A 27,873-nucleotide genomic window follows, 5' to 3' on the forward strand; every position below is an offset into this window, starting at 1 on the left:
TTCAATCTTGTAGCAGATTGCTCTGGTAAAAGCTATTATGAGCTATTATTGAAAACAACTATAGATTCACATGCAAATATTTATGGCTGCAGCCTACAGTAGTTTAAAGGTTTGTGTGGATGAAATGACATGTACGGGGAGACTAAGGACGGTTGCAACAATGTTTTTCTCTTATAGTAATTATTCAGAGGTGACTGGGCCTACAACTACCATTTATTTTTAAATAAACTCAAGTCAACTGTTGTAACTATCTCCCTTCCCCTGATGGTTGCAACACAACTCAGGAACTGGCATGTTGGTTTGTAGTTTTTTGGCCCAAGCGCAGTTTTATATACAAAACAACAAGAATCTAGAAGCGGAGAACTACAGGAAGTCTGTTGAAAACCTTCCAGACTCAGGAGATAAATTGCCAACCCCTTTCTGACGGGGTTTCACAAGGGACTCCATGAGGACGAAAAACAGCTGTCTCAAGGGAGGATGGAAGCCAACCAAGAGGGATGAGGTGTCAATGTTCGAAGAAGCGGCTGATTATAGGATGGTGGTGAAACCCTTAGATGGTGGTAGTCCAGTAAAAAAATCCAGGGCAATATGAGACCACAGATGTTTAGAGATAGGCAATCTTTGAATAAGACCACTGGGAGGTTGGTGACAGGCTTTGTTGTTGGCACACACTGGACAGGCAAGAACATAACTTTTAACATCCTTATATATTTTAGGCCACTACAAATTTTGTTTAAGGAGTGCGAAAGTTCGGTTGAAGGTCCAGTGTCAGGTCCGGTTAAGACGGCTGAGCCTCCATGATTTGATCATTTATTTCCCACAATAAGGCCCCTACAATGCAGGAAGACTGAATGATAGTTAAGATATTGTGTTCCTGGTCACTGGAGTATTGCCTAGACAGGGCATCGGGTTGTATGTATTTAAAGCCTGTATGGTAAGAGATGATGAAGTTAAAATGGGAGAAGAAATTAGACCAATTTGATTGTTTAGGTTTCAGAGGTTTTGCTTTTTGGAGATAGGCCAGATTGTTGTCAGCAGTCCCCACAATAACAGGATGTTAACCTCTCTCCAACCGGAGGAACCACTCTTCAAAAGCCATTTTTATGCCTGAGCTCTCCATCGCCCACATCGTAGGAAAGCGATTTGTGGCCTGCAACTTTCTTCCACATGACCTGTTTGCCAGTACAGTAGATCAGTAATGGTGTGGGGTGGTATTTCTTTGGAGGGCTGCACAGCCCTCCAGATGCTCACCAGAGGTAACATGACTGCTTTGGTACTGAGATGAGATCCTCAGACCTCTTGTGAGACCATACCCTGGTGTGGTTGGCCCCTGGGTTCCTCCTAATGCAGGTTATGTGGCTGGAGTGTATCAGATGGAGGCACGCTATGGACTGGCCCACCCATTCCCTAGAGTCCAATTGAGCACATCTGGGTCATCATGTCTCGATCCATCCAACAACGTCACAGTGCACCATAGACGGTTCAAGAATTGGTGGATGCCTTAGTCCATGTCTGGGAGGAGATCCCTTAGGAGACCATCTTCCACCTCATCAGTAGCAGGCCCAGGCATTGTAGGGAGCTCATACAGGCATGTGGAGGTCACACACAATACTTAGCCTCATTTTGACCTGTTTTAAGGACATTACTGTACATGCAAGGTCTTAATCTTTCCACTGACTCCAAATCCAGGCCTACATTGGTTAGTAAGTTTGAGTACCTTTGGTGATTTTTGTGTGATTTTGTTGTCAGCACATTCAGCATTGAACATAACAGAATATTCAAGAATATTTCATACATTTAGATCTAGGATGTTTAGCCTATCTTAATGTGCCAAAGATTTGCACATCAGTCACTGTAACCACACCCTGTTTTTCCCAAGCAGTCAGCTATGACAGAACACCACTTTCTTACTAGACACACTTATTTTACCAGTGCTAACAGTGTAACTTTGAATTAAACTAATTAATGATTCAATCTGACTAACTTTTGATTAATTCATACAAACAGTCACTGCATTATTACACTACAAAAGGGTAACCAATTAAAAATCAGCAGGGTTCAAATAAGGAAAATAATCAACCAGTAAGGGCCCGGAGACTATTTTAATTGTAATCTGTTACTTTAAACAGAATTGAAGCAGGTTGGTCTGCACTTCAATATACATGTTCCTCACATTGCAATGAAATAAATGAAATTTTCTTCTGTCCAACTGGTGAGGGAGCAGAGTCCAGGTGAGCATGTGCATTATCATTGTAATCAAGATAGCGAGAGACTGTTGTTGCAACTGGCTAGCCTCCCCTATATGCATTTGAAAGTGGAGTTATTTTGAAACGGTGTAAATTCCTCTTTGAATGGCTGTTAGGCCATTTGAAAGGTATAAATGTTCTCTTTGCTTCGCCTGAGGTCATTGAAAGAGTTAGATACTGCAAGTAAGGTACCACCAAAAAATGACTCACAGAATCCTCCAATTAAAATTGAATATATTCCTTTGAGGCGATTAAAGTTTATTTTGCTACAAAATGATAATAACATCTTATGCTTGTTAATAGATTCCAGTGTTGCATAAAGATAGCTCATTAAACTTTCCCTTTCCTTTTTAGGACATTACATAGAGAACACAATCATTCCCAATCAAACACACAGTCGTTCTGATAAAATAAATCCTTTAGCACAACAGTCCTTTTACTGTTGTGTGTGTATATATATATATATATATATATATATATATATATATATATATATATATATATATATATATATATATATATATATATATTATTTTTCTAAGTAAAACAGTTTGGGTTCTGAATTTTATTGAAATCTATTTTAAAAAGTTTTTTTTAATTTAGGAATTTGCTAAAGGTGGAATGACAGAGATTTACATTTGAAATATCACAGAATGTAATTTTTATTTTATTTTCTGATATAATAAAGAAAAAAAAACATTCTAGTCATTAGTTAAACCAGTCTGGGAAAAAACAACCCAGGGGCATAATTAGAAAATCATAATAAACATTACTGATTTTGGATACCAATTAAGAGTCAAATATAACATTATAACATCAAAATGCAAGAAGTTTTCTTTGGTTTGGCAGACCAGTGGTTCTAGTACATGTTTAGTATTTTACTAAAAATATTCTTTTTAACTTTGTTTATTCCTTCTTTTAAAAGAACATATTTCACTTTGTCAGTTAAAACATGCAAATTGGTTCATAAAATATTTTCAGTGATGAACAGAAAAAAGCTAATTCTCATTAAAAGTGTACAAAGCAGTTTTGCAGAGACCGAACCAACACGGCAGGGTTTGTTTTTACAAAGTGAAGTAAAGCAGACATAGAGGTATTTTCTTAATCATGTTTAGTTATATTTATTGCATAGAGAAGTACAACCTATTATGGTCTGGTAGTGGAGATGTGAACACTTTGGCATTAAGAAGCCTAAGGTCTTATAGCTTAATTACATTTTAAGCATAGCTGACATATCCTATTAAAGAGACAATCTATTATGCAACCTCAACTCTTTTTGGCACCTGTGATGAAGATGTGCATAAAGATCTTAAAATATCTACATATATTTTTTTTTCCCGACTTGATAGCACACTAATATAAAACAATTCAATGTAGTTTTATTTATAAACCTTAAGTATTAATTATTTTAACGGTTGCAACCAGAACTGCCTCCGTAATACATCTTAATAAAAAGTGGTAATTGCTCTTTTTTCTGTGAAACACTATGCTGTATTTTTAACATATAAAAAGAATCTTTTAATAAAGTAAGTTTGCCATTAAAAACAGAAACAGATTCGTCATTTGCAATATAATAAAACAGATAAAACTTAATCTTTTCTATCACCAAAAATCATCATTCCTAAAGCATAATTGAACAGGAAGAGAAGCGCAAGTAGCCACTGGAGATCTATATGAGTTGACAGCGGCAAAAATGGCAAACTAAATAACCATTCCTTCCACACTTTGATAAAACGAAATATTTTTACCACCGATTAACACGAAGAATTTTACACTGTGGAAAAAGAGCACCGTTATAACAATCAGTGTTGCTGTTGTTATGTAAATGATCATTTCCATTTTAAAAACAGATTGGTTTACAGACTACTTTTTGGTCAGGTCTGATAGTTCAACTATCTTCACACACGCTGACAATATTCTCTATCTACAGTAAAACAAGGATTTATTTTAAGGGTTGCATTTTTAGCAGGTGTTTAGGGACTGTCATGTAGGCAAATACTTTATTTATATTACACTTAATATTTTCCAAGAATTGATAAACTAATTAAACAAAGTGTGTGTCAACAGGCACATGTGTGTGTTTCTGGGATGGAACAGGGCCAGGATGGTCAGTGGTGGCATCAGAATGAGGGTGAAGAGGGAGGAATGAATCAGAAAGGCGGGTTGAATGGGTTTATTTGAGTCAATCCTTCCTTTTTACTCCTGCGGTTTAAATATACACACAAACTCACACCCTCACAAACAAACAAACAAGTGTCGGAGGCACAACACATGGTGAAGCACAAATTAGCTCTACTGAGGCTGAAAACAGCACAAAAAACAAACTGAAAAACACACAGACACACGTCACAACACTCTTCACAGCACCCTACGTGTTTCAACGTTGTTTAACAACACACAAGCAAATAAAACTACACTCAACGTTATTTTTTTAAACAATAAAGAAACGCCTCTTTGGCTTTCAGGTGAGGTTAAATTTATAGTGAAATAAATTCTAAACATCCAACCCACACACACAAGCTCATCCTCACACCAGCTTCCCTGCCAACAGATAATGTTTAAACAATGTGGCGAGTTCCTCAAACTTGGGCAAAATTTTGAAACTTGACAAAACCACCTCTCCATTACATCGACTTTTTTAAATCTTAAAAAGACAATTTTATGCTTATTGGGTTTGCCCATGTATGAGAGACAAGTTGCAGCAGCATTGTTCTCTGAACATTATGTGCACTACAGGGGTCAATGAGTTACAGCATATTGTTAAAATGACACCATTAATTTCACACTAAGAAAAAACAAACAAAAAAACAAACATTTTTGGGTTAATTAAGCAGAAAAACAAAGATTAAAATACACTCACTGAAAGGAGAGAACAGCGTACACAGTAGAGATTAATTCAACACTGAAAGCATGCCATGCACATATTGGTGTTAAAAACAAAACTACAAAACTGCAGAAAAAAACCCTCTCAATTATACAGTTCTGGTCAGAAATGTACATACACTCATATCTATTCTGAGCTTTTAGTGGTTTCCATAATCCATCCATCCGTCCGTCCGTCCGTCCGTCCGTCCGTCCGTCCGTCCGTCCGTCCGTCCGTCCGTCCGTCCGTCCATCCATCCATCCATCCATCCATCCATCCATCTGATATAACAACCATTCTTTATGAATCCACTCCAGACAGGTACAAATTATAAAGACTGGCTCAAATAATTTCATGTTAATCTAAGCCTGCTTTTTGCATTTCAGAACCAGTTATGATGCTAGGCATCTGTTAGACCACCGGCATGTATTTGTTTAAGAACAAACACAGCTAGGTGTTGTAGTGGTATTTTACAAAAAACAGTAAAAACATAGGCCCAGGGACAATATTAATCAGGACACCAGTGTCATGTTTCAAATTAATTGAGATGCTACCAACACAGAGGGCAACATCTCCCTTCATGCTTAATCAACCTGTGCACTCTGACTTGAAGACCTTAAGGATAAAATGCAGATAAAGCAATAGGACCAGAATCTTTCTGTCATGATCTGGCCATCTCTCCCTTAATTAGTAATTCCTCTCACCTGCCCTCTTCCTTCCCTGCCTCAATCATAATGTATTCCTCTCACCTGTTTCCTGTGGTTTATATTCAGTTCAGCCTGAGCATTCAGTGCCAGATCATTGCTTGTCTTTCTGTCAGTCTTTCTGTTCAGTTTTTATTTGGTTCATGTCCTGGATCCTAGCTGCCAGTGGAAAGAGGGTTTTTGTGTTTGTCTCGTCTCCTGATCGTCCACTGTTCCTCCCCGTGGAGTCCTCTGGGTTTTTGGCTCATTATGGGGGGAGGTTCAGTTTTTATCAAAGTAAGCCTGGCTCCAGGATGGAGACCAGTTTAAAGTCCAGCTTCAACTTCCGGTTCCTACGTCCTGTCTCGGCTACCCTCTTCCACTGTGCCTGCCTGTCTACACCTGATCCTGTCTGCTCCTGTGCGTGACCACCTGGTCATGCTTCTGGTCCCAGCCAGACTATGAACCCTCCTGGAAGCCTGTGGATGCCTGGAAGTCTGGATCCTGCCACCTGTCTCTGTTCCTGCCTGATCTGGATCCTGCCTGTTTCTGTCTGTTCCTGTCTGTTCTGGATCCCTCACCAGGATCAGCTTCCAGCATGACCTCTGGGACTGCAGCACTGGGGACACTCGTGGTCTGGACTGTTAAACCAGGTAAGTGACCAACCCCGATAATCATATATCAGTTTATCGTGGTCACTTACCTGTGTTTCCTCCCCTAGAGTGTCTGAGATTGGGCGGTGCCCCGCCCCCCGCCTGCAGTGTCCGCGAGCCACAGCTCCGCTTTTGTTTTGTTTTTATTTTAATAAACCTTTTGAACTTTCCTACTGACTGTCTCTCCTGAATACTGGGTCCATCTGTCCCATATTCATGACACTTTCAGACCTAATGACCAACTCTCAGATGGTGTCATGCTGAAGTTCTGGTCTGCTGCCTGTGGTACTGGTACTAACACAAACCAGAATTATCTTTAAACTCTTTATGTTAGTCCAAGAGCCACTCCTAGACAGCTGGAAGTTGGATACAACTGCATCGCCACATAAAAACTGGTTCTGGAGAAAGCAGGCTGACCGGAACAATTGCTCTGACATATTGCCAGATAATATCTGATCAAAAATGGTTACTGAACTTTCTTTAAAGTCTATGTTAATATTAGAACTAAATATGCATTTGAACCAGTATGTATATTTTTAAGCCTGAATGAATTACAGAAAAAAAAAAAAAAACTTACCTATGGCAAACCATTTAGGAAAGAGTTAAAAAGATATATTAGGTCTAATTAATATAAGCCCAGTATTACTGATGAGTGCATGTAAAGTTTTGGCCAGAGCAATCTTTCAGTACACAGACCAAAATTATTTAAGGTAAATTAGGTAAGAATTCATCTGCTCTTCACTTGTGTAATCTTGCAACTATCAACCCCCCTTGATTGTATCTTAAGTTCATCAGCTAATGGCTGAGGCCCAAGTCTGAAACGAAACGCTCATTCACGCGTTCAAACTTCCACTGAAGTACAATAATAGCAAAGCATGCAGCATGCACGTGCACAAACAGTAGTACACACACTGAGCTGTGGATTTAAAGAGGAGGAGAGGGTCCCCACTCAACTGAGTGAGGGAGGAGCGCAGGGGAAACAAGATGACAAGAGAAGAGGAGGCCCAGAGGTCAACATGAGGTTCTTATGAGGTCAGAGGTCGGACAGGAAGAGCTGTGAGGAGGAAGAGTAGGAGAAGGGAGGAGGAGAAAAAGGGGGAGGAGCAGTGCGGCTGGGCAGCTGGTATGTTGTGTTACAGGTTCAGAGAAAAAGAAAGGTTGACAGCATCCAGAGAAAAAGAGATCATTCCAATATAATCTGCAGTAGGATGAGTGGAATGTTGTCTTTTTCTCAGGTAAGAAGAAAGAGAGAGAAAGAGGGAAAGACAGGAACAACGAATGAAGGCCCAGAGCACATTTTCAGTTTGTTCTAGAGCCAGTTGTGACCCTTGTATCCATCCCAGACATACACACAGCAGTATGTGTGCACACAGACATATTCATGTGCACACATACACAGGCAATCCTGTGTAACCCAAACACCCAAAGGAAATGTAAGGAATTACTGACACAGTGCATTGAAAAGTATCCATGCCCTCTGAACTTTTTAACTTTTTTTTTATTGCAGTCATAACACCTCAGTATAAACTGATGAGATTTAGTGTGACAGACCAACAGAAAGAAGTGCATGAATGTGAAGAGGGGTAAAATTCAAAAACTTTTAAAGATCAAATAACATAAAATGTCTTGAACAAATTTGTATTTCTCAAACAGCGAGCTATACACATGGAGGAAGAAAACTTTTATCAAAATAGTTTTGTCATCTCTGTTAGCGTCTGCATAGAAAATTTCAAATCCTGTCAGAAACCAATGGAATACTTGAAAATAAATAAACTGATTAAAACTCAAACCTTGCAAAACCCACCAGGCCAGCGAAACGGTTGGTTCTGAGAGGATATAGGTGATTGTAGAGACAATAGCTGCCATGTCAGAGGATTTTCTCACCTGAGTGGATCTTTGCAGCACTTGAATAGTTAAGCCTTTGATATTGTTTTAAAACCTACAGTATACCTGCTTGTTGCTCAATAATTTTTTAACAAGCTCTAACAAATATTTTATCTGTGCATGAATTACACACAGATGGAATTTTATTACAGATTAAATCATTTTTCAAGACAGTTGGTAGCAATGGACTATCTTAATCCAGGGTCACCAGACCAATGTATACCAAAAAATATGCAATATTTCTTAAACTTCATCATTTTGCAGTACTTTGTGTTGGTCTATTGCATAAAATCCCAAATATAACATTATAAAATATGGGGGAAAAAAGTTCAAGAGATAGGGATTCTCTCACAAGACACTTCTTGTGACAGGTTTTAACTTTTATGAGCACATAGCATTGAAATCCAAAATATAAAAGGGAGCGCTCATGGTTTTCTTAGATGAGTAGAAACATTTTAAGTCATATTTTAATCATGAGGCGTGACAAAGTGTTACTTAAAAAAAAAGATGACTTGTGTCCCAGTGAGAAATGCTCAGAGGCGGTGTTAGTGCATGCTGATAAAAGCCAGTTTCATGGTGGGAGAACAACACCATTCCTCAGACCTCCAAAACATTGTCTGAGACTCATCATCATCATCATTATCAAGAGCAGCAAACCACCATGCAGCCCTAGATTTTGATCAACTTACCCCTTCTGAAAAACGGGGGTCTAATAACTCGCGGCTTGTGAACTAGGCGTGATGGCCTTGTGTCCGTCATCTCTTGTGGGGCAACAGAAACAAGGCACAATGGCTGTTACCCACACTCTAAGGAAGCAGGCAGGGGTTTTAGCAAATAGGGAGATAGCAAGGAATTTTCTTTTGCTTGTTAGTTTATTAACATAAGCAAACAAATTGATGTTTTATTATATTATCATTATAATTTCTGCTAATTGCCTGTTTCCTTAGAGTTACACATTTTTAATTCCCCACTTTAAAGTCTTAAAGTTTTTTTTTTTTTTTTTTTTTTTTTTTACATTGAAATATGGTCAAAATTCTCATTTTAGGCTATTACAAATAAATATATACAGCAGAACATAAACAGTAAAAAAGAATTGCGACTTCATACTGAAATACTCAAATCTTCATGTAAGTGTAATTTAGTGATTATTACACTATGGTTAAGGAAATCCTGAGTAAATATACATTTACACAATAAGATGAGACTTTTGCTGTTCTAATAATAAAGGGAAAGTGCTTTGCTAATAAATGTATATATTTACATACAATGTACATATACTGTTTTTGTCTCTCTTACCATTAAGGACACTGGGGGACAGCAATGTTGAGTCTCTGTCAGCCAGACGACAGGCACCCTCTTCTGACATCCCAGGCCCCTGCTGTGGGGGCTGACCCTCTAGAGAAGATACGATGTCTGCACGGTCAATGTTCTTAAGAGCTGTGTACAGACTCTCCACTGAGCAGCACAGGGAAAGGAAAAAGAGAGAAACAAGGGCAGCATGAAAGAAAGGTGCAAAGTTAAATTATGTCTTTCACAGAAGACAATTCAGACATTCCCAGATCCAGGCAAAGTAGAAAATAGTTTTCAATCTACCGTAGTTGAACATATTCTGCTAAACTACTTAGTTTTGCACATTACAGCTCCACAGATGATTTCTATTCATTCTTAAAAGTCATTATTTATTATTTCCTTTCAATAGTAGTTAAGTGGAATATTTTTGGGCATCTTAGTGTGAAAATCTATTTTTGTAGCTATTTTATGTGACCCTACCATTGTTTTACTGTACTTTGGTAAACTGATTCCGGGGTAATTATTCTGGCCTGTTATTGTTTATGATGTGCCACAAAAAAAATGACTTGATTCAACTTTGATAAATACTCTACACTTGGAAATATTAAAACAAGAGAGTACATGTAGATTATGTCTCAAGAATCAAAAAACAGATTATGCAATATATTTCACCTTGTATCTTCCTGTTAAATATAAAGTGTTGCTTCTCTAAACAAAGCTTGTGTCAATGTCCCTTTTATACAAGTGCTTCTCTTTATATAGATACATTTATTTTGTTATTTTGCCTCCTATGTTTGTCTCTATGTCACAGTCTTGATTTTGTTATGTTTTCTTTTGAGTATTCAGTTTTACTTTGTTCCACGTTTTCTAGTTTTAGTGTTTTAATTCTTATTTTGCTGTGTTTTCTGGTTATTTTCAGTTTACAGGTTTTTATTTGTTGCCCTCTGCTGCCCTCTTGTGTTCTCCTTTTTCCCTAGCTCCTTTCCTGTTTCTGCTCTGTTCACACCTGCTCCCAATCTGCTCGTTAGCCTTCTCTTTGTTTCAGTCTCCCATAAATACTCTCTCTGTGCATTTATTCAGTGCTGGTTCCTCGTCAAACTTCCTCCAATTCTGTCTTATTGAGTCTTTCTCCTCGTGATTGTTTCCCCCAGATGTCTCCATGGTTTTGGTTTGTTTGACTCTGTTTTCTTGTTTGATTTTTGGATTGCTGCCTCAGTTGTTTGTTTACCTACTATTAAATCATTGAGAAACTCACCACTGCCTCCCGAAGTTTTAAACACTGTATTAAATCCTCAACAGATGGGCTCTATGATTTCAGACAGTTGCTACACATAGGAAGAATTTGGAGATGCGGCACAAACACTCACTTTTGGCCTTTTTACCCTCTCTGCTGACCCACAGGTTGAGGAGGGCAGAGCTCTGGTCAAACAGTGAGTTTGGATTTTCTGCACGGATCCTGTTGATGTCATCAACACTGAACTGAAGCTCTCGTGCCAACTCTTAAATGAGGAGAAACAAGAATATTAAAACAGAAAAAGGAGATCAAATAAGCTAGATATTTGCACCTGTAAATAAAAATATTACGATACAAAAAAAATCATGCTCTGTTAACTTTAAAGTCACTCAAGATGACCTGAAAAATAACAATAAGGGAACTCTCCATGAGTGAAGACAAACCTGAAGTGGCATTTTTTTAGTGTCCACCATATTAATTCATGCCTGTATATAACTGAAGGAACTAACCTGCCCAGCTTAAACCCAGCTGATCAGAAATAATATGGATTTTGATTTCCGTCCTCTCCATGGCGTTGACAGTAGCTAAAGAGAAAATTAGAGCAGTTTAGAAGCCCTTAAAAACATGCAATGAAAACAATAATTTAAATATACTTAATTCCAGGTTCTCATATCTGGGATTTAATATTATAATTGGAATCAGACAAAGGAGACCAGCATTTTAATATCCGACATTGGTTTCTAGTGAAGTCATTTTTTAAAATCCCCTACCCAATGTGAATGGCTTTCAAATCTCTATTGTGCATATCTAAAACCTTTTTGTTTATCTTTTTCTCTTAACAATCTAAATGCTTTTCATCGTTTACAGTTCTGTCCATAGTGAATTAACAGGGAAACTGTATTGGCTGCTGCAGCTCCAAGACTGTTCAGTATAACCTGCTCTAGTAACGGCCCAGCAGTAGAGTAAGTAATATGGTTTTAATCAGGCTGGAAGCAGAGCACTGAGTTCATTAAGCATGAAAAAAACTTTCGTTAAATTTTGTTTTAAGCTTGATCAATATGAGTAACTGGAAGAATACTAAACTATGACCTTAATTATTCATATCAAAACAGAGGCTAAACACCTTATATATTATACAGTAAAATACAAACATTAGTGAGCAGATGAGTTAAAAACTGGTATTAGTGTGTCAGTCCCTAAAAGCATGGAAAGTGATTCTAATAAAATCCTTGCTTTATGTAATAGTCCTGTATATAATTCAGCAATTATAAATGGGACAAAGTGCTTCCAGCAAGTATTTAAAGTGCTGCTCTTTTTCCTTACATGGGTATATTACTGTCATTATCCAAATGTTATTAGATTAATTTCTTTAATTTAAATTCTAGACACGATAACCCATTATGACAATATTCTTTTTTGTTTGTTGCAAAAGTATTACAGACATATTACTTTTGCATACATATTCATAGCCTATACTTTGTTGATCCATCTGTGGGACTGTTAGGACACAGAGTGAACAGAATGTACAGTAGCATTCAGAATGTGATTGGACAGTAGGGGAGGTGCTACGCTATCAAACTACTAAAGTTGAACAAGTATTTCTCCCACTCCTCGTCTTGTTTTATGCAGGAGTGGGTCACAGAGGTTTCAGTAGAGAGTCCCAGCCTTCCCTCTCTGCAGACACCTTCTGCAGCTCTGCTGGGGGATGCCGGAATGCGCTCCTAGTCCAGCTGAGGGACATAGTTCCGAGTGTGTCTTGGGCTTTGTCCTTGTTGGATGTGAATGGAACACCATGGGGCATTGGGAAAAGATGTCCGAGCCACCTCAGATGACTCCCCTAGATGTGAAGGAGAGGCGGCTCTACTCTGAACTCCCAGATGACTGAGCTCCTCACCCTTTCTCTAAGGGAGAGCCCAGCCACTCTGTGGAGAGAACTCATTTCAGCTTCCTGTTTTTGTATCCATGCATCTCTGATGAAAAGTATTGTATTGATTCTTGTCAAAATTCTAAAGAAAGCATTTTAATTGTGGTTCATTGTCAAGAAATGCCCCTCTTCTTATAACTCTGATATACTCGGGCCTTTCTAGAAAATTTGAATATATTGTAGCTATATAAGAACTGATAACAGCAGTAAACCATGTAAACCCTAAAAGGGAAATATTTTGAGAAGATTTTATGATGGTACCTACCTTTTTGCTCTGCTGACGTAAATACGATTGCTCACAACACTGTTATTATCCATGTTATCATCAATGTTAGAACACAATGTGGGCACACCATGTCAGACTTTGGGGTTCATTGAAATGTTAGTTCCAATAATAGTAGCATTCCGTAAACATTACAGAGAGACCAAGGTGCAATATAGCAGCGCTGTGTATTTGATAGACAGAAGAGACCTTTTATCTTTCCTCAGGAAATAACATAAGTTTTTACCAACTTTAGTGATTAAATAAAAACCAGTGCAGAGGGCTCCTCTGTCTAGCTCCACTGGGAGGTCCTGCTCATTCTCAGAGCTAATAAAGCTAATATATCTGCTGCCATGCCATCGGATGTCACAGTGGAGACACCAGCGCCATGCCTAACCAATCACAGAAGTCATTGTTTTAACCTCCAAGGCACTTAGGAAAGAAAAAAAAGAACTTTCCAGGTGCCATGGAGCTATTTCAGGCCACGTTCCAGACTGTTGCTTGTCTCTCAGCCACACATTCAGTGTGCTTTCCTGTAACTGCACTGCCACAAACTCTGGGGCACACTGTACAGCAGTGCATTGCATCCAAGGCTTAGTCTTTGTGCCATGCGTGCACATGAGAAAAATAAGGGCAGAGAGGGGAACATTGGGGCAGATAAGGGAAGCAGGGGTCTGGGCAAAGGGGGCAGAGCAACATTCTATGCCCATCTCCTGTGTGTATCTATGAGGAGAGGGCTAAAGTACAGGTAATGACTTAAGGTAAGACTTACCCACACCAGGCTCATTTAGTGCACTGTAGCGCTCTCTTAGGGCCAAAGGAGTTAAAGTTCGTCTTCGTTCTTCGCTACCAGCAACCTAAGACAGGAATTAATTAAAGGAACTTATAAAAATAGATTTTTATGCTAGACAATTATTGGCTGGATGACTTAAACGATAACACAACTCATCTGTTTCTATAAGTAAAGATTTAAATTCTATTTATTTTCAAAGTTAAGGAGAGGAATTTTGAACTTAAGACTGAGTGGCAAAACTGTATTTTATTTTGCCTAAAATTATTTATGTCTCTGAAAAAGCCAAGAAATATTTCTTTTCTGTTAACAACTTCTTTATATTGAATGCTTTTATAAATTCAGCCTTTAACTCAAGGACTTTACTTGGGCTTTTGGAAAGAAACAAGTCCACATCATCACAAATGCTTCAGCTCACTGCACATACGTCACCAGATGCTTTTCTACAATTTTAACTTTTGTTCTGCACCAGATCCAGAGTTACTGTTGAAAAATACAGTTTTTGTTTCATCGGACCAAAATAAACAGGACCAGTTAAAGTTTTAGCAGCTATTCAGAAAAGTCCATGGATGTATGTTTTTAATTATGGAAAAAATAATGCATCAGATGGTATCTACAAGGAGACTGATTAGGGCCATGCCACCAAATGGAGATTAAATGCATCTGAGATTTTATTAAAAACAACTGACTTAATTTTGATCATCTTCTAACTCACCAAGTGCCCAAAAATTGAAGATTAAGCCTAAATTGTAAATAGAATATAGGTGGGCAGCATCATAGATATCCATAATAAAGGCCTTTATTATGGATATCTATGGGCAGCATCAGGTCAGACCTGTAATCAAGGCTCCTTTTGTTTTTATAAAAAACACTGATATCTACGGTATATAAAGAAATGCACTACATAAAGTGACGGATAACATTTTAACCTAAGACAAATAGAATTTCAAGTGTTTCAAAGACTTTCATGTTTTCATGCATGTTGCAGAATTCATTATGGCAAGCTCTTACCTTGACACAAGGTGGCATAGTTATATTAAGGTTGCAGAGGACATGTTGCGAGTCCTCATACTTGGTGCATTTCCTCAGAAAAGACAGAAACCCAGTGGCTTCCTTGTTGCTATCCCTGACCTAGTATAGACAGAGCATAGAATGTGGAATAAAAGGAGAAGGAAAATAGAGAGAAGTAGATAAAGAAAATAGCAGAAAATAAAAGAGTAAAAGAAAGATAGCATCAGATGATGCAAATTAGAAAGTGTTAGAGTGGAGAAGAGAAAAGGAAAGAGCAGCAAGGGGAGAAGACAGACAAATCAGAAAGGGAAATTAGATCTTTCCACAGTGCCTTGAGGTTGGCGCGCAGTAACAAGAAGCAGGGGGGAAACAGGGATGGAAGCAGTCCACAGGCAGGCAAGAGAGAGAGATTTACCTGCACATTTTACCTGGGCGTCTGTCAGATCAGACAGTTACAGAGTGACCATGAGAGAAAGAGAGAGAGACAGTGAGACAGACACGTACAGAGAGGCAGGGCCGCAAAGATTGGAAGGCAGGCAAAGAAAGTGAGGGAGACACAGGACATGCAAACAATTACCCCAGAGAGTCAAGGGATAGATAGGTAAGTTGTTTGTTGCATGGTTACAAGAATTCAGGTAGGTGATAACAGACAGTACAATAAGTCACACCAACAGACATGGATGAGGGGGAAACTGACTTTACTTGGGGGGGAGGAGATAAATACTGTTCAACAAAATGAAAATACATCAATATGATCACACATTAGACAAGGCAAGATGGTTATTGATTTCAGATTTGCTTCCGAGGATTGGCTTAATATCATTTTGGAGCGCTATTTGAGGTGTGGGCTAGGCTATTTGAATACAACTTGTTGTTGAACCTTACCAGCATGAATTAAAAAGGAAGTAGGAAATATAAAGGTAAAAAGCTTATTAAAAGGAATTTAAAGTAAAGTTAAGGTAAGGAAAAGTAATACCTATTCAAATATTTGCTATGGTAACAATAATTACTTTTTTGCTCTAGATTATAGGGATCAAAATGGACCCAAAGCATGATTCTATCTTCACATTGCTTTTATGACAGCACACAGTTTTTGTTGTTGAGGAGGTGTCACTTTCCACAAAAAAACCCCAAAACCTAAAAGACCTTTTGGTTAAAATTAAGAACAAGTTCTCTACATATTTGATTTAGATTCTCTCTATTTTCAACATAAAACCATGAAAAGTATTAGTAGTTTGTTGTTTTCATTTAAAGCCTAAAATAAAATAAAAATAAAAAAAAGAACAGCAGTATTTTTGTTTTTCATTTATAGAAATAAAAAGAGATAAACAGTAAGTTGATTTCTATTTTGCAATAAAAATGAAAATTTTAAGAAAAAAAAGGATTGTGCGCTCATCTTTATTTAATGTGAATTATTTTTTTCTTTGACAAATGGCCAGACTCAGAAGCTCTTGTTGCACTTCATATTTTGCGTAGAGAATCCTTGATAACATTTGTATGTTATTCTTCTCTTAACCCCTTTTTTTCCTTCTATAAAACTTTTCTGACAGTTTTGCTCTGATCAATTTATAACTTTTAAATGTAGTCAGGTTGTTTGAAAATTGTCTAGACAAATTTGACACAAACTTAAAGGCATGAAAGAGGATTCTGTGGTGGAAGATATGTCCAAATGCTGTTTGTGTATTTTTGAATTGAGCGCATGCCTCAGCCTCCCCTCCTTAGCAAAACTTCTCTATTCTGGAAACGCCTCAGCTGGTAATTTTGTATTTACCCTAGAGAGGCAACAGAGTGCCAGGATTCACCTAGTCAACTGGAAATCTCTGTAAGAAGAAGAGGTCTCTGCCGGTTTTATCACTGCAAGTTATATTTACAATTTGTTGATGTGCTCTTGCTGCGTCTTTTTCAGATTAGTTTTGCCAGGATTCTTTTCGGCCATTGATGCTCCAGTTTACACAAAAGAGTAAACAAATAGCTGAATAAAAGCAGCAGCAGCAAACAATCGTAGGAGTACTTCTTCGTGCTTTGGCGTAATGGCGGCCACTAGCCAAACAGCGAATGAGTTACGCTTGCAGCCTAAGTAAATAACATTATTATGGGACATACACAAAATCTTTGATTGACAAACAAGTAGCAATCCATTTTTGAATGTAAGCAAAGTAGATTGACTAATGTTTTGTTGGCCTCACCACAGCCAGAGTTGATGTATTTACATTTATTTTTGGGGGGGGACCATAAGTGCAAGAATGCAAGCCATCAATTAGGTCATTTGAAATTTATCTGGACACTATTTCTAAGAAAAACACTTAATTTGTTAATTCACAATTAAGACAAACTACGTGATTAAACAGCACATTTTCTTCCACTATTAACACAATGGAGATATTTAAAAAAATTAACTTTTAATGCCAATATAATTATTCAAGTACCGGTAAGTTAAATATTTTTTGTGTTGTTTAAACTCTTTCCCTTCTATACATACTTATTTTATATTTATATTTTTCAAAGCCTTAATATGATTCACTATTAGCTTCTTAAATAAGTATAAGTTTATCAGAAAGGATAGAGGATCCGCTGTGTTAAAAAAAAAAAAAAACAGCAAAACAGAATTAAACAGAACACAAAAACCCCAAATGGAATGAATGAGATAGAAAATGAGGCATGTCAACAGTAAGATAGAGACAGACCTTGACAGACACAGGCAGTCTGTTATCTCTGAAGGCCTGGAAGCTGAAGCTACGAGGTTGCTGTGTGGCCTTCCGAATGGGCACCAAATTTCCAGAACACTCCAGGTGCAGCGGCATGCCCTCCATAAGCTGTAAAAATCAATAATAAACAAATAGGCGATGATAAACCACCTTCACATCTTTACACTAATTAAAAAAAGATAGATCTCTAACATCTAAAAATGACAATTGTTTTCCAACTTCTCACTGTCTTATTGTGATCACAGTTTTAAATATCCTTTGTGCTTACTTCTATATCTCGACTGCGGGCCACTTCTGTGAAGTTTTCATGCAGTTCTAGAGTCTTGTCCATCTTATCATCCGTCATGCAGTAGCAACGCAATCTGCCTTCCCGTGCTTCATTCATCTTTGCAAAAATAACAAATTTCGCCATATACGGGACTGCCATTAGCTCCTTATACAGCAGGTTGGCAAAAGTAACTGCCTCTGCTGTGCGCGGACAATCTGCCAACCAAAATCTGGATAGGAAGAGGAAAGAAAAACATTCATTTGAAAAATATTTTCATATAAATAAGGGAAAGAGAGAAGAAGGGCGATTGAATTTGTTTTTTCAGGCAGTTCAGCCTGTGTTGTTTACCTTGCAGACACGTTGGTGGTAAAACTGGCACAGTTATTTGCATACATCAGCTTGGTGGTTCCAGTGATGTCCTCCCACTGAGCTGGAGCTGTTCCACCTTAGTCCCAAAAACAAAGAATGTGTTCAATGAGTAGATATACAGTCTCCTACACAACACTGAAAAACTGTTTTTTTATTCTCCTCTGACCTTTTTTCACATTTCATTGTATTAAAGACAAAATACAGTTATGGAAAAAAGAAGCAAACCACCCATCTTATATCCAATTTCTCACCTGAATAATACAGCATAATGTATAAATTTTGTGTATGGTTGCAATTTTATATTTTAAAATTTATTCCTAACCAAGAATCTCAAGCTCAGTTCTTTGTTGCCACTGACTGACGTTTGTTACACATTTAATAGGCTTTCTCCTTCCAGCTTATAATGAACTCTTACAGTAATGATAAACATCCTACATCATGATATTAGCTCCAGTATGCGCTTGATATAGTATGATACCAATTAAGCACTAAATTGGATGTGGAGTTAGTGATTTGGCTCTCACCATGGAGTGTTTGGGAGTACAAAGTGAACTTATTTGGCATATCCCAAAGGCTACAGCAAAGCACAAAACAGGTACAACAATTATGTGGAGAAAATAAAGAGAAAGAACCTGTTTGTATGAGAAAAAAAAATGTAACCTGGATAACGAGAAAGAAAGGTGAAAGAAGCGCCTACAGATGTGTGAATAACAGCTAAAAAGATAATCGAGAACCTATGTATTTCAAAACACATGATAATGATCCTTTTGACAGCAGTTAACCACATAGAAGTGCCTCCTGTGAAGAAAAAACAAACATTAAACAGCACCCTTAAACTTTTGAGTGTTGTAGGTTGTAATTTATTACCGGTATATTATTATTACTAGTTTTTTTAAAGACAGCCTTCGTGAAATCTATTTTCTACCCAATCTATTCCTTGTGAGGAGAATCTCTATAGCCACCATCTCTAAAATCAACCCTGTGCTCGACAGCACACCACAGAAAACCGTCTGGGAGAAACCAATAAATGTGATCATAGCTGGAATTATCCATCCATTTGCAAAAAAATAAAAAGATGAACTATTTTTAATTGTGATATGACATGGCTTCTGTTAGTGGTTACCTTAGGGTCAGCCTTTGCTTGATCCAGCATCTCAAAATTACCTCTTTAAACCTGATACAGTTTGCACCTATATTTCCGGCATGCTAATTATAGATGTAGAAATGCATGCAGATGCAGGTGTACCCGGTTAGAAGATCAGCTTTGCTCACGATACCAAGTTTGCATGCGGTTTTATACACTCAAACCTTTAGTAAATCATGTTCCATTTGTATCCTAGTGGGCATAAAGTTTTTTGCAGTATTAATATTACAGAAAATTATAAAAATAATAATAAAAAACATGGATTTATTCATATATCTTGCTAATTGCCTGATCCAGCAAGTTGCATAATTTTTTTTAAAGAATCACTGTAAATCATCTGGTAAGTTATTTTCCATTTTTTCGTAATTGGAATGAAGTTTTACGCTGCATTAATATTACAGAAAGATGTATTTTTAGTTATAACAATAACAGAAACTCTAACTATCATCGCATTAACAGTGGTTAAATGCAAATGTACCCAACATCTAAAAGATTTGTGATTGCAAGAAAGTATTAAGTCCATGTACTGTTTTTCTTCCATTTCATAGTTACATACTCTATTGTTTGTGTATCACATAAAATCCCACTAACAGGCAGTGATGGTTGTAATTGTAACGTCACTAAATGTTAAAGGCATTCAATGTGTATTCATAGTTTAAGACAACCAGTATACTTCTTGTGGAACAAAATTCTACTCCTTAAACTGTATCATTACTGTTTCTTTTTGAGACTTTTCTTACAGTACCTATGACACTGCAGAGGAGGCGCAAGCTGGTGGTGTCTCCTTCGCCAGCATCCCGTGGGCTTTCCTTCCAGGATGGGGGTAAAGATATGCGCAGTCCAATTGGACGGTGAAACTTGCGTCGCCGAGGTTCGATTGTAACCACTGGGCTGAAGGTTGCTTGGTTCCCAAGCTGTCTAGTTAGCAGTTCATCAGGGATTGGTTGTGCCTAAAGTTTATTCAGAGGTACAAAGGCTTTTTAAAAACACCTAGGAGAAAACTCTTTAAAGATAAGACTAATATGACTTCAGGATAAAACGAACAAAAACAGAAAAACAGAGCATCAAATCCCAAAGGACAAAAGTGTGGCACTAATGCAAAAAGAAAACAGAAAAAATAAGTGTGAAACAGCAAACTCACAGCCATACTCACGCATGCAACAAAGCCACATTTCACATGTGTGCATTAGCTCAGTCAGTGTGGCTCACAACTTAAATCAGGCAACTGAAGAGAGACGAACGGCTGGATAAAAGGAAAACATAAAAAGCAGTGTAAGGCAGAGCAAAATGCAGAATCATGCAGCCTATTTTACATTGACTGTTGACAAGGAAAAACATGTTGTTAGGGTGCACCGATGTATTCAAAACAAAAAACTGCAAAGGCTGATGTAAAATAAAAAAAGGTAAAATGAGTGGTGCCTTATGCCTACCAATGTCTCATATGCTTTTCAGTTCATCTCTATTTATTCTTTAGAACTAACCCTGGTTCTATGTTGCATCCTTTGGTCGTATTATCAATGATTGAGGTATGAACAGTATTTTAGGAGTTCAGTTATCAAAGCTTTATTATAGTGTGTTCAAACAAAGTAGGCCTATGGATTAGGGTACCATTTAATTAGTTAAGAATTAATCTTTCAAACTTAAAATGTACATGTGTCCAGAGCAATTTGATAGTAATCATTTGAAATATCAGTTTTCACATTACCTAAATAAGTGTTGCTAGAATTACAGGACTAATTCAGAGATGATGGCAAAGTTTTTATTTGTCTGTTCTCAGCATTCTTGATTATTCTCTCATATGTTTATCAGTCTTTTTTGAAACCCCTGTTTCCCTTGGTTCCTGCTGTGTTCTTTAATAACCCTACCTCAGACTCCCTGTTTTGCTAGATTATCCGTCCTTCTCCAGTCTTTCCTTATACGCTTCCCGGTTTTCATTGTTCATTACTGATTCCTCCTGGTACTCTTCTCACTCTCCATGTCTGTTATTCTAAACCAGGTTCTATATGTTTCCTGCTTTAAAGACTTTCCCATCCTCATTCTCAGTTCATATCTGAATTTTAAAACCATTATAAACTCATTAAACATGTCAGCACCTGCAGAGTAAAGCCTGTATCATGTTGTACCATTCACAAATACAGTATGTATACCCTCAAATAAAAAAATGCATATCTAAATCTAAACAAAAATGTTTTTACAGTATTATTATTTTGATCAATTCACCTGACATAGACTCAAAGTTCTTATTTGGAAGACTCTGAGGGGCTGATGGAATCAGTACAGTATATCAACTAAAACAAATGTAATGTCTCAAAGACATGAAACAGCCGGAACAATATTATTTTTTTTTTCATCAGATATTAATCTATTAATTTTATCAGTAGATCTGATATAAATTAGAAAGAGCCTCGTTTTGATGTATAATCTAGCATTAATATGGCAGCCCAAATGAAAAATAAGGTAACAACTGAGCTTTCATTTAGGATAATATCACAAATTCTTTTCTCGTAGCATGTATAAAAAGTTTTTTGCTGCTTCAAATGTAAGAAAAGTAAGAGCATAAGAACCTTAATCTCTGTTATGAAAGCCTCTATCTCACTCAAAATTTAAACCAATTTCATGTGAATATATATGTGTGAATTTAATGTTCAATGAGTTTTTTTTTGTTTGTTTTTTTTTAAATAGGGCTTAAAATATGACTTTAACACACAGTCTTTATCATTTTTCATATAATTTGGCTCAGGTAGAGGATCATTTACAGATGGGGCATAAAGAGAACTGTTGAACATAAACATTCTTAACATGAAAGCATGATATCAGCACAGGTCCTACAGGTTCTTGGTATATTAGTTTACCAAAAAAGGGACAGCTCAATGGCTTAAAGCAATGATAGCCAACATTAAGCCATCTGGTTATTATGCTACCTTTGACCCAATTTTTTTTCTCTCTCTAAGACTCTGAAAAATCAAATATCCAAGCAATTATCTCAACATATGCTGCAAGGATTCTTATATTGTTACCTGCAATCCCAGCCGCACTCTCTTGGTGACGGCAGTCTCTGGGAAGATGGCCTCCACATGGGGAACCAGCTTACTGATGAGACGCCCGCCTTCTGGGCCGATAAGATCACTTTCCTGTTGAACGCGAGAGACAACAGCAAAGTAGAGGGGGAAGTCGGTAGAGATGATTCGACGTATTCTCTTCTTCTCCAATTCCTCTTGACTCTCTAAGTCTACAGTAAAGGTAAAAAAAAAAAAAGTCATAGGAAAGCAAAATTATTATTTTTTTATTTTACAATGGAAATCAAGATAAGTTAGGCGTCGAGGCAGCTACCTTATTAAAATTCCTTTCAATTTTACAAGAAACATGCAATATTGTTTGAAAGACAGCAGATAATATAAAGCTGACCTTCATCCATGCCATTCAAAATAGTTTCCAGCACTTCATCTCCATAGCGGTTGCGATGTTCCTTCCAGACTGAGCCGTTTTCACTTCGGAGGACCACTAGTTCTCTGTCTCCACGTGCCAATGAGGCAAAGTGGGGGATTTCAACAATAACAGGCCTGTAAAGGTAATAGTAACTTGTATGAAAAATCTAATTAGGTTAGATTAAGAGACAACAACAAGTCAGTGGAGCAAATGGAGCCAATTACATATCCTCCAGTTATGTTGTAATTTGTTGGTTTTTAAAGTTTCGTACAAGAATCTTCTGTAATGGACAAAAGCATCAAAGCTAGCATTACAGATTTTTGCTTGCTAGAAACAAGGATATTATTTAGGATATTTGCAAACACTATCCAAAACTGACTAATGGACCAGTCTTATTATTATGACAAGCATGCAGGCCCATATGCTAAAAACTGCATTATGTTGTATTGCATTTGTATTAGTAGCAACATTGACTTATTCGGACCATTAACTTCTTCTTCAGTAGCTATAAGGAATAGAGACAGAAGTCCCACTGCATTGTATTCTGGAATCACTGAGGACTTGCTGCAAGCTTTGCTAAAAATTAGTGTTAGAAAACTGAACAAGATGGTTGTTTTTACCTATGGCTACAGTAGCCCACATAGTGGAAATTGGCCTACTCTTCATTCCCCATCTGCCCATTATACTTTCACATACGTACATCAGAGCCTATGTGGACAGCTCTTATAAGATACTAACTTCTGTAGACCAGGAACACCACACACAATTTTCATTTATTATAGACATAATAACAATTTGTACTTTGAAAGCTGTCTGAAATCATTATGATCACTCATTTTTCCTGCATCTAACACATTACATGTAACCCACAAATGTGAACTTAATGTCTAACACTGTATGTCCTAACCATTTACAGAGGTGATGGATGGATGGATGGATGGATGGATGGATGGATGGATGGATGGATGGATGGATGGATGGATGGATGGATGGATCCACTTTTTAGGAAATGTAAATATTTTCTGGCCAGAAAATAGATTATGGTATTAAATCTGAAAATACAAATAATTATAAAAGTCCTTTCCTTTCTATAACCCCCCAACCTTGTAAAACAAAAATTCTTTGTGCTCCACATTTTTCCAAACTGCATTACAGTGCTGATCATACATTGACCCAATAAACTTCAACTCACCCCAGAAACTGCATACTGGATGGCCCCAGGGAAATGATCCGACTAGCCAGGCCCTCCCCCTCCACCAGCGGAGGAGGCGTTGTCAGTTTCTGTGGTTTAACAAGACGACAGGTGATGCGAGTCGGTGCGGCACAGGTTCGCGGAGGGATAATCACCCGCAAGCCGTGGTGTCTGCTTCCTCGCATGGAGCCTCCGCGTGCATCCACCATAAAACTCACCAGGAACCTGAGCATTAACAGTTACCAGCTCAGTTTCATATAGTATTACTGTCAGCTTCTTAATATACAGTTTAATGATTATTAGCAAAAAGCACAATAATTTATTTTTTGTTTTACCCAGTGTGAATGGGGCTGGCCACCGGGCTGACATTATCTGAGGTTTCAGTAGCTGGACTGCTCGGGATAAGCGAGTCCTCATCATACTCCTTTGGTAAAGGGATGGGCGTGTACTGGTTAAAAACAACAAAACAAAGTAGCCATAAATGGTGAAGATCAAGACTTAGAAGGAGACGAAAGAAAATAATCCTTAAAAATACTTTGGAATGTAAGAAATTCATCAGAAAGGATGAAAACAAACAGTTTATCTCTCTGAGAATGTTTCAAATGATAATTTTACTGAGGAAGAATGAGTGTAATGCATACCTGGTCAAGCTGCACTGTCTCTGGTGAGACACAGGGAATCCTGGGAATAGCAGGAGAGTATGGCCTGAGAGGAAGGAGATGAGAAAACAAATCTTGATTTTTTTTGTTGTTGTTGTTATATTGTAGCATAGTTATGGTATTACAACAAAATAATCAGATGCATTCAAATAATAGTGCTAAATAAATTGCGTAATCCGACTTACAAGGATTGATGAATGTTTGATAAACCATAGCACATAGAATATATCACAGTCTCATTAATTGTTTTTCAAAAAAATTAGGAAAAATTTGCAAATCTGATTTTATTTAAAGACAGAACAACCACTGTTCCTGAGATACCGAAGCTGTAACATGATCCTCATCTTCACAGCCAATAATATTAATAATCATACATTTTATTTGTTAGATATCTAATCAGGGGAGAACCAAATGGGTTTTAAAATGTGCCAACACACAAAACCAGAGAAAGATTTATATTCTGTTGCAGGGTGTTTATATGCATTGAGTTCGAAGGATTTTGATACTGTTTTTACTTTAATTTTTGTATTCTTCCAGCAAAAAAATGCTTTATTCATCATGATAGGAAAACTTGACAACTGCAGCCTTTTCAGGAAAAGGAGGATAACGGGCTACAAAAGCAAAAATATACTAAAATTAAGTAAAAACAGTTAAGTATAACACTAAGAAAACATGTTACCGAGAACATTTAGAGGTTATAGCTAATCAAATCTTTATTTCAGGTTTTTGAGAACCTGATGTGATGTCCCTCAAATATAATTTAGATAAATATATATAAATAAGGGTTTATTGTTGATCTCAAATGCGTAATACTACCTCATATAGGTGTTTGTAAGGCATATCAGTTAAGAGAAACTATTTGCTCATTAAATATATATTAGTAGCAGAACATCAGCAAAGTTAGAGGGCGGCAAAAATTCTGGTTTGCACACGTTTAAGCTGTACAAATAGCTTTGTGAATCTTCACCATTATACTTGTTTTTATAAATATATAACCTTTAAAAATGTATAAATCAACCTGCATGTGTTGTCAAAACGCTAGAAAACTGACTTACGTTGTACCCGTGCCACTGTCAAAATCTCTAAGAGTTTTCTTTGGAGAAAGAAAGTCATCATCCTGGTCTTTGAAGTCATCAAGTTTCAAATAGCGTGCTCCATCCATACCGAGCAGTTCATCTCCTGTGGATATCATAAAAAAGCAGAGGAAGGCTGAAAGCTAAAGGCCAAAGATCAACAGGTAAAAATGGGTTATAAATAGGTAAGAAATAGGAGAAAACTGGATTATAAAACACCACAGCACATGCATGGGTTGAGATGACGAGATCACCCATGCGATGCGTGACCACATCAACTCAAGTTCTATAAATTTCCTAAAGCAAAGGAAAATCTCATCTACATACACATCATAATGACTCATTTATAAAATATTTACAAACTTAGCTAAATAGAGCTAGTTAAACATTAACAATTTGGGTTTAATTACATTTATTACAAGGCAACGGTAAATTATTTAGTCCAAGCAATGAAGTCAAACCAACAACACTAACAGCAGATGGAAACCAAAAAAGTGGAACAAGAAGAGCGGTAAGACAGTGATTATTAAGACATTTCAATACACACTGCATGGACGGTCAACTGCAAGGCAACCTGGTGACAGCCAGTTTTTTGTGAGCATGCCTAATAAGAATAAAATAATGTGGTGATGGTTACTTCTGTGTGGGAGAAAACATTTCGGTTAATTAACAGAAATAATATTATAAGTAATTTGTATAAGTTTTACTACAAGCACTTAGACAGATGTTTACAGACGTCAGCCGGTACAGGCAGTTCAGCAAACACCAAAAACAATCAAGACCAAGAAGATTGAAAAATGATGAATATGAGGAACTGTCTGTGCTTATTTTGAACAGCAAATATGGTGGTATTGTTTTCAGGAGAGTCACAGCTGCTGAACAGCATGTGTTTAATCAGCTAATGGGTCAATTATACTGCAAAATTAGAGCAACTTTAGATGGGAAGGAAGCCATTTCTGAAAAATTAGAGGATTCTGTCCATACTAAAACCATTTAAACTTGGACTGGACACAGGTGAAAGCAACTAGACTGTGATACATGCTGATGAAAAGCAGATATATATACATATGGATATTTTTAAAATATATTTCTGAGGAAGCTGGAATAGAAACAAAGGACATATATACAATAGAGGTGATGAATATTAGGACGAGAAAACAGTGCTGGATTAAAAAGACAAAGAATAATTAGAAAGACATTTGTTGACACAGAAATAATGAAAGTAACTACAATGATAGCAGACAATTAATAGCCACTGGACCGCACAAGGCAGAGAAATAGATACAATCCTACCTAGAGTTAGCTGGCAAACTCCTACAAAACAAATACAAAGTAGGTTATAAACTTTAATCAAATAATAATTAATATCCAGAGAGGCACCTTTGATTCTACTCATGAGGTATCCTTCTAGCAAAATACAGAAGAGCTGAAAAAAAAACCACACAATAAAAGCAACAGTGCCCTCCACAAATATTGGATTATCTTCTGCCATCATATGATAATATCATAATATATAAATAAAAGTAATTTGGCTTTATTTGTAAAATGGGTAAAATGATATTAGAAATAAATAAAGTGAGGAAAATAAATATTTGAACACCCTGCTATTTTGGAATCCAACTTAGAAATCTTGGAGGGGCCTTAAATTATCATAGTAGGTGCATGTCCACTGTGAGAGACATAATCTAAAAAAAAACAAAATCCAGAAATCACAATCTATAATTTCTTAACTATGTATTTGTATGATCCAGCTGCAAATAAGCATTTGAACACCTGTCTATCAGCTTGAATTCTGACCCTCTAAAACCTGTCAGTCTGCCTTCAAAATGTCCACCTCCACTCCATTTATTATCCTAAACTAGATGCACTTGTTTGAGGTCGTTAGATGCATGAAGACACCTGTTCACCCCATACAGTCAGTAAAAATCCAACTACTAACATACTGTAGCTAAGACCAAACAAAGAGCTGTCCAAAGACACTAGAGACAAAATTGTACACCTCCTTAAGGCTGGAAAGCAGCATGGTGAAAAAAGGTCCATTGTTGGAGCAATCATTAGAAAATGGAAGAGGCTAAACATGACTGTCAATCTCCCTCAGACTGGGGCTCCATGCCAGATCTCACCTCGTGGTCTCAATGGTCCTAAGAAAGGTGAGAAATCAGCCCAGAACTAAACGGGAGGAGCTGGTCAATGACCT

The 27,873-nt window shown here is 37.2% G+C and overlaps 1 protein-coding gene across 6 annotated transcripts in view; it reads right to left on the reverse strand.

The window, feature by feature from the left end:
- The window catches only part of ank1b (ankyrin 1, erythrocytic b), a 125,173-nt gene that overhangs the window by 18,744 nt on the left and 78,556 nt on the right, over window positions 1–27,873 (reverse strand). For 3 of the 6 annotated variants that reach the window (XM_038298964.1, XM_038298963.1, XM_038298961.1), the window contains exons 23-38: window positions 26,970–26,990; window positions 25,659–25,782; window positions 24,586–24,649; window positions 24,280–24,392; window positions 23,945–24,169; window positions 22,732–22,886; window positions 22,344–22,555; window positions 20,072–20,276; window positions 18,162–18,258; window positions 17,814–18,042; window positions 17,525–17,653; window positions 14,841–14,960; window positions 13,812–13,896; window positions 11,363–11,437; window positions 10,987–11,118; window positions 9,626–9,784 (exon numbers count right to left, since the gene is read on the reverse strand). In XM_038298964.1, the coding sequence (XP_038154892.1) occupies window positions 9,626–9,784; window positions 10,987–11,118; window positions 11,363–11,437; window positions 13,812–13,896; window positions 14,841–14,960; window positions 17,525–17,653; window positions 17,814–18,042; window positions 18,162–18,258; window positions 20,072–20,276; window positions 22,344–22,555; window positions 22,732–22,886; window positions 23,945–24,169; window positions 24,280–24,392; window positions 24,586–24,649; window positions 25,659–25,782; window positions 26,970–26,990 (2,145 nt within the window). Of the gene's footprint in view, window positions 1–9,018; window positions 9,091–9,625; window positions 9,785–10,986; window positions 11,119–11,362; window positions 11,438–13,811; window positions 13,897–14,840; window positions 14,961–17,524; window positions 17,654–17,813; window positions 18,043–18,161; window positions 18,259–20,071; window positions 20,277–22,343; window positions 22,556–22,731; window positions 22,887–23,944; window positions 24,170–24,279; window positions 24,393–24,585; window positions 24,650–25,658; window positions 25,783–26,969; window positions 26,991–27,873 lie in introns of all 6 variants that reach the window. The other 3 variants (XM_038298962.1, XM_038298959.1, XM_038298960.1) reach the window with 2 other exon arrangements.

The sequence above is a fragment of the Cyprinodon tularosa genome, unplaced genomic scaffold (assembly GCF_016077235.1).
Source record: "Cyprinodon tularosa strain WSP-4 unplaced genomic scaffold, ASM1607723v1 ctg418, whole genome shotgun sequence".
Classification (NCBI taxonomy): Eukaryota; Metazoa; Chordata; class Actinopteri; order Cyprinodontiformes; family Cyprinodontidae; genus Cyprinodon; species Cyprinodon tularosa.